Source organism: Schistocerca nitens, chromosome 7 (assembly GCF_023898315.1).
Source record: "Schistocerca nitens isolate TAMUIC-IGC-003100 chromosome 7, iqSchNite1.1, whole genome shotgun sequence".
NCBI classification, from domain to species: Eukaryota; Metazoa; Arthropoda; class Insecta; order Orthoptera; family Acrididae; genus Schistocerca; species Schistocerca nitens.
In genome coordinates this window covers 523,850,156-523,862,093 of record NC_064620.1, presented here as the reverse complement: position 1 = coordinate 523,862,093, position 11,938 = coordinate 523,850,156, and the positions used below count along the sequence as shown (strand labels likewise).

Below are 11,938 nucleotides of genomic sequence, written 5' to 3'. Positions count from 1 at the left end.
AGCACGGCGTTCCGTATTACCCTCCTGAACCCACCGATTCCATACTCTGCTAACAGTCATTGGATCTTGACCAACTCGAGCAGCAATGTCGCGATACGATAAACCGCAATCGTGATAGCCTAGAATCCGACCTTTATCAAAGTCGGAAAAGCGATGGTACGCATTTCTCCTCCTTACACGAGGCATCACAACAACATTTCACCAAGCAACGCTGGTGAACTGCTGTTTGTGTATGAGAAATCGGTTGGAAATTTTCCTCACGTCATCACGTTGTAGGTGTCGCCAGCAGCGCCAACCTTGTGTGAATGCTCTGAAAAGCTAATCATTTGCATATCACAGCATCTGCTTCCTGTCGGTTAATTTTCGCGTCTGTAGCACGTCATCTTCGTGGTGTAGCAATTTTAATGGCCAGTAGTGTATTAACGTTCAGTGTCAACTGCCAGACCGTGTGTAAGTAGGCTGTTTAGGTTTTTTTATTGGTAACGCCACCTCTGTATGAAAATCACTGGCTGTGCTGTGTGCAGTCTGTGGCTGCTTTGCATTGTTGTAATACTCGCCATTGTAGTGTTAGGCAGCTGGCTGTGAACAGCGCGTAGCGTTGCGCAGTTGGAGGTGAGCCGCCAGCAGTGGTGGATGTGGCGAGAGAGATGGCGGAGTTTTGTAATTTGTCATGAACTGCTATATATATGATGATATCAAGGTAAATACATTGTTTGTTCTCTATTAATATCTTTCATTTGCTAACTATCCCTATCAGTAGTTAGTGCCTTCCATAGTTCGAATCTTTTATTTAGCTGGCAGTAGTGGCGCTCGCTGTATTGCAGTAGCTTGAGCAGCGAAGATTTTTGTGAGGTAAGTGATTTGTGAAAGGTATAGTTTAATGTTAGTCAGGGCCATTCTTTTGTAGGGAATTTTGAAAGTCAGATTGCGTTGCGCTAAAAAATATTGTGTGTAAGTATAAGCACAGTCGTGTAAAATTATTAAAAGGGGACGTTTCACGTGCACCGTTCATCAATCCTCGGCAGGTCATTCTGCCAATCGCTACAGTCTCCTGGCGTTGCTGTCTTATTGGAATCAAGAGCATTATATGCGAATAGCCTCACTGAACTTCCGACATTTCCTGCTAGATCATATATTGTAAACAGTAAAGTCTTTACCACGCTTCATTGCTGTACAGCTGAAATTAACATTACATCCGTCGATTTTGATCCGTTAATAGCGACGTGATCAGTTCTCTCTGTAAGGAAGTCTTGAATGCACCCGTAAAGCTGATCCGATACTCAGTAATTTCGTATCTTTTTAAGTAAACGGTGGTGCGGAGCGGAGTCAAATACCTTCCTGAAGTCTACAAACACTGCATCAATCGGAGCGCTGATGTCCACAGTACTGCGGTTCTCATGGAGGATCAGAAAGAGCTGAGGAGCTCAGTTTCACAAGATCTCTGCGTCTTGCCATGTTGAACCTCGAGGAGACTTCAGTTCTTCAAAAACGGCATAACACGCGAGCACAAAACATATCCGATAACTCTACAACATATGGACTTTAGCGATATAGGTGTATAATAATGTACACCTATCCTACGACCCGTTTTTCCACTCGCTAGATATCTTCCGATTGAGCCGAGCGACCGCTACGGTCGCAGGTTCGAATCCTGCCTCGGGAATGGATGTGTGTGATGTCTTTAGGTTAGTTAGGTTTAATTAGTTTTAAGTTCTAGGTGACTGATGACCTCAGAAGTTAAGTCGCATATTGCTCGGAGCCAAGCCATATCTTCCGATGCTCCAGCGACCTACGGTAAACTGCTGGTAACAGGTGAGTAAGTCCTTTCTCGTAATCCTTGTAGAATCTTACAGGTATCTCATCTTGTCCTGATGCATTCCCACTATTAAGCGACTGTAGTTGCTTGTATCTTACGAGGCGCGATCGCTAAGCAATGCAACACACAACGTTTCTGTAATCAGGTTGGTTTTGTTCAGGATACTCTTAAAACGTGTTGCTCCTCACTCTTCTGGCTACAAAACCCTATTTTTCAACATAATCACCGTTCAATGTGACGGCCTTACGCCATCATTCTAGGAGAGCCTGTGTACCTTCATGGTACAACTCCACTGGTTGACGTCGGAGCCAAAGTTTTGGTGCATCAATAACATCTCCTTCATCCACGTACTGCATCCTATGGAGTGGATTCGTCATTGAGCCAGACAGATGGAAGTAGGAAGGAGCGAGATCCAGTCTGTAGGGTGGATGAGGAAGAACAGTCCAGTGAAGATTTGTGATCTCTTGTGGGGTGTGCAGACATGTGTGACGGCCGGCCGTTTTGGCCGTGCGGTTCTAGGCGCTTCAGTCTGGAACCGCGTGACCGCTACGGTCGCAGGTTCGAATCCTGCCTCGGGCATGGATGTGTGTGATGTCCTTAGGTTAGTTAGGTTTGAGTAGTTCTAAGTTCTAGGGGACTGATGACCACAGATGTTAAGTCCCATAGTGCTCAGAGCCATTTGAACCATTTGAACTTGTGTAACGCGTAGTGCGTTCGTCGTTGGGCCAGACAGATGAAGTCGGAAAGTCGAGATCCAGGCTGTAGGATGGATGAGGGACAACAGCCCAATGAAGATTTGCGAGCTCCTCTCGGCTCGCAGATTTATGTGACGCCTAGTGGATTCGTTATTGGGCCACACACGTGAAGTCGGAAAGTGCGACATATGGGCTGTAGGGTGGATGAGGAAGAAATGTCCAATGAAGTTTTGCGAGCTACTCTCGGGTGCGCAGCCTTCTGTGACGCCTTTCTTTGTCATGAAGAAGTCTGCATTTTTAGGCGACGAATATGCTGAAGACGTTTCTTCAATTTCCTGAGGGCAATACACTTCACAGTTGATCGTTGTACCAAGATGGAGGACATCAAGCACAATAATGCCTTCAGAGTTCCACAAGATTTTACCATCTGAGGGTGCGGCTTTGAACTTTTTCTTCGGAGGAATCGCCGTTGTGTTTCCAAAGAAAATGGCTCTGAGAACTATGGGACTCAACATCTGAGGTCATCAGTCCCCTAGAACTTAGAACTACTTAAACCTAACTAACCTAAGGACATCACACACATCCATGCCCGAGGCAGAATTTGAACCTGCGACCGTAGCGGTCGCGCGGTTCCAGACTGAAGCACCTAAAATCTCTCGGCCACACCGGCTGGCCGTTATGTTTCCAATTCAAAGTGATGAACCCAAGTTTCACCGCTTGTGACAATGTTCGACAAAAAGTTGGTGCGATCAGCCTCGTAATTCACAAGCAATTCCGCACGGATGGACCTCCGTTGCTCTCTATGGTCTTCTGTCGGGAGGCGAGGAACGCAGCGAGCAAACACTTTTGAGTACCCCAGCTGCTGTCTGAATGTGTTCGGACTACGAACGTAGACGTCCAATAATGCAGCGGGGTATTGGTTTGCGATTAGTCGATTGCCTCGAAAGGGAGTGTCCGCAAATTCCGACACTGCAGGAGTCACAGCTGTGTGCGGCCGGCCGGCTCGCGAGATCGGACTGGTCTGCGTGACCTTGTTGCGATGATGACCGACTCCTCGCCCAACGACTCACCGTGCTTTTGTTCACCATCAGGTCTCCGTAGACATTCTTCAAGACTGTCTGCGATGACAACCTGCGATGCTCCGGTTTTCCACAGAAAGATACTGAATTACACTCCGCTTGGAATGCACCTCCATTAGAGACAGTATTTTGAAGGCTACAAATAGCTTCGTGACCTATCGGAACTTCATGAAGCTATAGGGGCTGAATCGGGAGTAGCCCATGATTCTTTCTTTCTTTCTTTCTTTCGCTACTGCCTTTATCCCGCATTGTGCGCAGGGTCGGCAGGGTTAAGGATGGATTTGGCATGGTTAATTTTAAGGGTTGGCTGGATGCCCTTCTTGCCGCCACCCCATACCCCTCGGGACGGAATTAATGTACCCCAGCTGTCTGCGTAGAGTGTAAAGCGTGAAATAGTGTGAATGTGTTCCAAATGTATGCGAGTCGTGTAACTGAAGCGGGACGTGGGGACGAGCCCGGTATTCACCTAGGAGGATGTGGAAAACCGCCTAAAAACCTGAGCGCTATCCAGAGCCTCAGTGATCCGTACCCGGTTCACCCTTTCGTGCACCGGATCCAACGCTCTCTTCAGCAGCTGGTGGACGTCGGTTCTCCGGTTAGCTTTATGTGGGTTCCTGGCCATGTCGGTATCCCTGGGAACGGAGCTGCAGATGCCGCGGCCAAGGCTGCGGTCCTCCATCCTCGGACAGCTTCTTGTTGTGTCCCTTCGTCAGATTGTAGCAGGGTAATTTGTCGGCGCATTTTATCGCTGTGGCATGCCGATTGGGCTGCACTTACAGACAACAAGCTTCGGGCCTTGAAACCTCTTCCCGTGGCTTGGACGTCCTCCTCACGCCCTTCTCGGCGGGAGGAGGTAGTTTTGGCCCGGTTACGAATTGGACACTGCCGGTTCAGCCATCGCCATCTGCTGACGGCTGCGCCGGCGCCGTTCTGCCCATGTGGGCAATTGCTGACGGTCCGCCACATTTTAACGTCCTGTCCGGATTTTAACACCCTGCGTCTTGATCTTGGCCTGCCCTGTACTGTAGAAGCCATTTTAGCGGATGACCCACGAGCAGCTGCTCGCGTTCTTCATTTTATCAATTTGACAACCCTCTCAAAGGACATTTGATTATGCTGTTTTCTTTTTTAATCCTATGCCTGTCAGTCTGTCTTTTATCGTGTTTTCCGTTTCGTTGCTGTTTTGAACTTGTGACTCGCGGTGCATTCCTAACGTAGTATGGGCGCTAATGACCGTTGAAGTTGTGCGCCCTAAAACCACAAAAAAAAAAAAAAACCAGGCTGGCCGGCGCACCGGCTGTCGTCGTTAATCTGCCGGGCGGATTCGATCCAGGGCCACCGCACCTACCCGAGTCCAGGAAGCAGCGCGTTAGCTCTCTCGGCTATCCTGGCGGGTTGGGAGTACCCCATGATGTCTCTCAGGAAATTCTGTATTTTTTCAATCGATATTGACCGAGAAAAAAGAAGTTGCATTACTTGTTAAACGCCCCTCGTAGCTGTATTTCTAGCCCCTTTTTATTTTGCACAGCCCGTAAATGTTTTACGAACGTAGTGTAGATACCTACGATTAATGCATCCGTCATCAGTGGTGACGAGCAAGGGACACATACCTGGGATCCGTCCTCGGAAGACGTGGAGGCACCGCGCTCGCCGCCCACGGCCAACCAGGGGTCGTCCCTGATGGAGGGCATGCGCGCGCGGCTCACAATGGGCGCCAGGATGCGCGTGATGAGCAGCCTGCACGCCGAGGACACCTGCGGCTCCTTGGGGAACACCACCCGGCTCTGCACTTGCTGCGCAGCGCGGGCAGAATAGCCCCTGTCACAGACTCGACACGTCCTCAACCACTCTTCACGTGGCTAATTGCCTACTGGATCCTCTCTTCCGTTACGGAAGAAAATGTCAGAACACTTATCAAGGAGGGGCAACACGTTTAATTTCACTTGCATCACATCTGTGACCACGGGTGGGCTTCAATTCAAGGGGAGTAAGGATGATACAATATGTCTTAAAAGCTAAATAGTAATGACAATTGCGGTACACAAAATATATTATTAATAATTCTCCTAAAGTTAAGTTGACAAAGCTTTAGTACTTAGAAAAACAGCCTAGATCGCACAAATATATTTTATTGGTGACCGGTTTCAGTCCAAAGGCGGACCATCTTCAGGCCTTACTCCAAAGTCGATGTGTGGAGACCGATCCAAAGAGCAAGAACTGCCGTAGTCCCCCAGATGCTGTCAACTGCTCGCTAGCAGCCTCCACACGTCAATTTTGGAGTATGGTCCGAAGACGGTCAGTCAGTCACCAACAAATGTTGATATTGGCGATCTAGTCCGTTTTTAACAAAGTTGTGAAAATCAGTAGCTGCTTTCCAAAAATTTCTCCGGAAAAACTTTAGACTGACAACTAGGAAAATGACAGGGTGGTATTCGAAAGGGAAGGTCTTGCACACAACACATTTTTGCTTAAAATCAATAATTCGCCACAGAGTGTCAACCAGTAAGCTATAATAGTAGCATCTATTGATCTCAGGAAAGCATTTGATTTGGTAGGTATAGAAACAATAAATAAACTCATTGCAGAATTTGGTGTAAAGAAACGTAATTCGTGAAATTGTAACAAATACCGAAAGTGAAGTTAAATATTTGAAATGCAGCAATGGTATCAGACAAGGGGACGCCCTGTTACTTATACTGTTTAGCTGCATTTTGGAAAAACTGTCAGAATCTCAATTCTCAATCAAAGAAGTCAGAAATTCAAGGCGTATAATAGAAGTGGATGTATGTATTCATGTACCATATCTCCTAAAAGACTGAACGGATTTCAACCAAACTTGATCCACATATCGCCTACTGTGAATAAATAACTACTATGGGGTTAAGAACCACCTACCTCTCAACAGGGCTGAGGTATGATTGGAAAAGAAGAGTAGCTCAAGACGAGCAAATAGCCCGACTCACCCAGTATTTGATAACGACAGCACTTAGTGATTTGCAACAAACTTTACACGTAATTTGAAACCTTTAAGATACTTTTTCTCACTGACGTCCCCCAAAGAAAGATAAAAGGATAAAAGCTTGTCGGAAACTAGATTTTCTCTGCTCATGAAGTAAAACTGTCGTTCATCAAGCATGACGTTTTAATTGTTATAAACATTGAACTGCGTGAAAACGGAACTGCAGGGCGTGATTCGCTGGAGATACAGGTGACATATGTGTAGAAAGATGTGTGAAATATGGTAAATGTATGCGAAATATATGTGACATGCCCGTACATAGGCAAAACCATGGGTTAATAGCTCCTCCTAATCTCCTGGGCAAATTTCATCCAAACTTCCATTTCAACCAAACTTGATACACATATCAGTTACTATCTGTAGAGAAATACTGTGAGGGCAAGAAGCAGCAACATCATGTTAGGGTGGGAATGATAACGTGGTGAAGGGGAGTAGGACTATGCAGACAGACAGAGAGAGGGAAGGAGGAGATAGACGCCGATAGAGCAAGGAGGTGATGGAAAGAAAGAGTGGGAGGGGGAAATCTACAGAAAGAGAAAATGAGGAGGTGGACATAGAGAGGGGAGGAGAAGAGATACACAGACAAAAGAAAGACGAGGAGAAGAAAAGAGAGGAGGAGAGAAAGAGATGGGGAGAGAGAGTAAGGAGGAAAAAGACAGAGAGAGGTGGCTTAGCAGATGAATAGAAAGAGGGGAGGACGAAATAGACAGATAGAGGAGAGAAGAGGAGATGGACAGAAATAGGAAAGAAGAGGAGATGACAGACAGAAGAGAGGAGGAGAGAGACTGAGAGAGGGGAATGGAAGAGACACACGTAGAGAGGACGGAGGACGAAATGGACAGGTTTGGAGTGAGGAGGAGATGGACAGACAGAGGGGCAGTAGAAGATGGACAGTGATTGGTGGGGTTGAAGAAAGTGGACAGTGAGAGGAGGTGAAGAATATGGACAATGAGTGACGGGTGGAGGAGATGGAGAGAGAGAGGTGGGAGGAGGAGATGAAAAGAGAGGGGGGAGGTTCAAAATGGTTCAAATGGCTCTGAGCACTATGCGACTTAACTTCTGAGGTCATCAGTCGCCTAGAACTTAGAACTACTTAAACCTAACTAACCTAATGACATCACACACATCCATGCCCGAGGCAGGATTCGAACCTGCGACCGTAGCGGTCGCTCGGTTCCAGACTGTAGCGCCTAGAACCGCACGGCCACTTCGGCCGGCGAGGGGGGAGGAAAAGATACACGGAGAGAGGGGAAAGATTGGAATATATACAAACCTAGGCAGTCCTGGGTGTTCAACTAGTTAGAATCAATAATTCTGGGAAGAAAAAGAAATCGAATTCAGATAAACTGCCTAGCCTTTGCAGACTACTTTGCAGTACTTTGCCGGCCGCGGTGGCCATGCGGTTCTAGGCGCTGTAGTCCAGAACCGCGCGACTGCTACGGTCGCAGGTTCGAATCCTGCCTCGGGCATGGATGTGTGTGATGTCCTTAGGTTAGTTAGGTTTAATTAGTTCTAAGTTCTAGGCGACTGATGACCTCAGAAGTTAAGTCGCATAGTGCTCAGAGCCATTTGAGCCATTTTTGATAACGTTTAATGCCATGTGCATTGCAACTTGTTTGGATCCTCATTGGCATGCTGTGCACAATGTGGGTAGAAGATGGAGATCACGCCTGTCCCACAATTCCATAGTAGTTCTTCCGAGAGGTCATCGAGTGTGTGAGGGGAAGGGAGAGAGGGGGGGGGGGGGGGCGGGGAAGCTTCCTGCGTCCACGCAATACAAGCTACAACTGGTTCCAATCAGGAGCATTTAAGTTCATTCCAACAGATACCGCAGGCCATTCCACTTGGTTGACAGCTGCCTGATTTCTCGTGGATGGAGGTGCTCATAAGGTGGACGCGTTGTGCCTAAGCGCTATCTTGAAAGCCGAAATGCTGGCAGATGGTCTCGGCAATAGGTTGGAAGATCATGTCCCGACACTGCACACCGTCAGACTGCCCTCGATACCAATGAAAGGCGTCCGATGTCCTTATAGCCATAGCACAAAAACTGCTGACCCTTTATCTGCTGAACCCGTGGGCAACATACCTGAAATATTGATACCTTGAGGCCTAACTACAGTTTATACAGTTTCTTAACCTGACATTATTCTTAACTTAATAAATACGAAACAAAAATTTCGAGTAATGTCTGTATATCATACTGGTGTGCAAAATTTGAGGACGAAAGTGAATTCCGCATGATGTGTCACTACCATGTAACACAGGTCGATGAAACTTGGACCATACATAGAAAGATCCACTGAGGTATATTACAGAGGGTACATGTACATGGTTACTCTGTAATTCACACCTAAGTGCCTGGCAGAGGGTTCATCGAACCATTTTCGTACTACTTCTCTACCATTCCATTCTCGAATGGCTCGTGGGAAAAAGGAACACTTAAATATTTCCATTCGAGCTCTCATTTCTCTTATTTCATTATGATGATCATTTCTCCATACGTAGGTGGGTGTCAATAAAATATTTACGCATTCGGAAGAGAAAGTTGGTGATTGAAATTTCGTAAATAGATCTCGCTGCAAAGAAAACTGCCTTTGTTTCAGTGACTGCTACCCCAACTCGCGTATCATATCAGTGACACTCTCACCCCTATTGCGCGATAACACGAAACGAGCTCCTCTTCTATGCACTTTTTCGATGTCCTCCGTCAATCCTACTTGGTAAGAATCCCATGCTGCGCAGCAATATTCCAGCAGAGGACGGACAAGTGTAATGTTGGCTGTCTCTTTAGTGCGTTTGTCGCATCTTCTAAGTGTTCTGCCAACAAAGCGCAGTCTTTGTTTCACCTTCCCCACAATATTATCTATGTGGTCTTTCCAATTTAAGTTGCTCTTAATTGTAATTCCTAGGTATTTAGTCGAATTGACAGCCCTTAGATTTGTGCGATTTATCGTATACCCAAAATTTATCAGATTTATTTTACTGCCCATGCGGATGACTTCGCACTTTTCTTTATTTAGTGCCAATTGCCACTTTTTGCACCATACAGAAATTCTCTCTAGATCATTTTGTAATTGGAATTGATCGTCTGATGATTTTACTAGACGGTAAATTACAGCGTCACCTGCAAACAATCTAAGGGGACTGCTCAGATTATCACCTAGATCACTTGTGTAAATCAGGAATAGTAGAGGGCCTAGGACACTACCTTACAGAATGCCAGATACCACTTCTGTTATCCTCGATGATTTACCGTCTATCACTACGAACTGTGACCACTCTGAGAGGAAATCACGAATCCAGTCACACAACTGAGACGATACTCCATATGCACGCAATTTGATTAATAGTCGCTTAGGAGGAACGATATCAAAAGTCTTCTGGAAATCTAGGAATATGGAATCGATCTAAGATCCCTTTACGACAGCACTCATTGCTTCATGGGAATAAAGAGCTAGCTGCATTGCATAAGAACGATATTTTCTGAATTCATTTTGGTTATGTATCAATAAGTCGTTTTCTTCAAGGTGATTCATATTGTTCGAGTACAGTATATGCTCCAAAATCCTACTGCAAATTAAGGTCAGTGATACGGGTCTGTAATTCAATGGGTTACTCCTATTTCCTTTCTTGAATATTGGTGTGACCTGTGCTACTTTCCAGTCATTAGAAACAGACCTTTCGTCAAGTGAGCTGTTGTTTATGATTGCTAAGAAAGGCATTAATACCATATTTTGCCTTTCGTGCTAATATGAGAACTTTTGTCTTAAAAGTGCTTTAAATAATGGCATGAATATGTAACACATAATTTATATCAAACGATTTATTTTTGTTTGTACATAGAATATTTATATTTTACCACACGCGTTTCCATATCACTTTGTACGCAATTTGGTCCACGTAAACAACCTACACTTTCTACATTTTATCTTTTATCCTAAATAAGCACTTAAAAAACTCAAAGATATATAAAGACGTAAATGTTAATAAAAAGCACCAAAGCCATATTTCAGGTATGTGTATTGCGACACAAATAGTTTCGTTCTAAATGAACAACTTCAAGTGACCGAAAATTAATCTACAGTTTTCTTAACTGATTTCCACAAAATGACAGTAATGTGCGTTGTCATGACTCAAAAACGTCTAAACGCCACACATAACCCTACAAGGCTACAAGGTCTAGAACACGACGAGGACACTGAAGCACTTCGCTGACCGCCTGACACACGCCATCAAACAGTACATGCTCGGATCCTGACTTCTTCATGCTCTTTAGTTACGTGAAGACCTTCTATTGGAGTCGCATAAAAAGCTGAGTATCACAGTCACCGTGGTGTAGTGGCTATGATACTGAACTGTTGCATGGAGGGTCCTGAGTTCAAAACTCACCTGAACTGTAAAACTTTAATTACTATATTCAGTTCGAGTACATTCTAAAAGTATCCACAAATGTCAATAATCATTGTAGTGGAATGTTTTGTAATTGTATATATACCGTATGTGTTCTGGCCGGAGGCAATTCGCTCCGCGGTCTTGTATGTATAAGTGCTGAATAAACATTCGTTATGTGAAGTTAGTCTTCGTCATTCACCTAATTACACCTTCGCTTCTGGCGTAAGAAACGAACCTGGAACACGGCTGTGAGGTTATCACTTAATACCAACATTATTCAGCTGTGGAGGTGCAGAATAATGGAGATTTTACACAGAACAACAATCAGCACATTTCAACACTGTCGTAATCGCTGAAGTAATTCCAGTATTAACCATTGCAGGAAAAAATGCAACACTACCAACGAAAAGGTGCTTTTATTGACAAGTGATGCCACAGGTAGTTCATCGTTGTACGAATGTATGATAAAAAATTCAGATCAAATGAAGCCAACACATACACTGATCATCCAAAACGTTACGACCGCACCCATTGAGACGTTGGATGCCGCCGGGTACCGTTTCGTTCACTTGAGGCGGTAACAAAAGCATGTAAGCGGAACACACACAAATGGGAAATCACAATAGCGAAGATATGGGCTGCAAATGACAAAATCCATGGAGATAAGCCACTTTAGCAAACGGCAGATTATTATTACGCAGAACCTGTGAACGAGAATGCCGAAAACGGCGAAGCTGGTCGAATATTCACGTGCTGCTGTCGTGAGCATCTATGGAAAGAGGTACACTATGTGACCAAAAGTATGAGAACACCCCCAAAAACATACGTTTTTCATATTAGTAGCATTGTGCTGCCACCTACCCCCAGGTACTAGATATCAGCAACTTCAATAGTCATTAGACATCGTGAGAGAGCAGAATGCGGCCCTCCGCGTAAA

General features: G+C 45.3%; 1 protein-coding gene across 1 annotated transcript in view; it reads right to left on the bottom strand.

The window, feature by feature from the left end:
- Positions 1-5,062: 5,062 nt before the first annotated feature.
- The window catches only part of LOC126195733 (testis-specific serine/threonine-protein kinase 4-like), a 229,786-nt gene continuing 222,910 nt past the window's right edge, over positions 5,063-11,938 (bottom strand). Inside the window, exons 6-7 of the mRNA XM_049934361.1 lie at positions 5,201-5,383; positions 5,063-5,101 (exon numbers count right to left, since the gene is read on the bottom strand). Coding sequence (XP_049790318.1) covers positions 5,063-5,101; positions 5,201-5,383 — 222 coding nt within the window. The remainder of the gene's footprint in view (positions 5,102-5,200; positions 5,384-11,938) is intronic.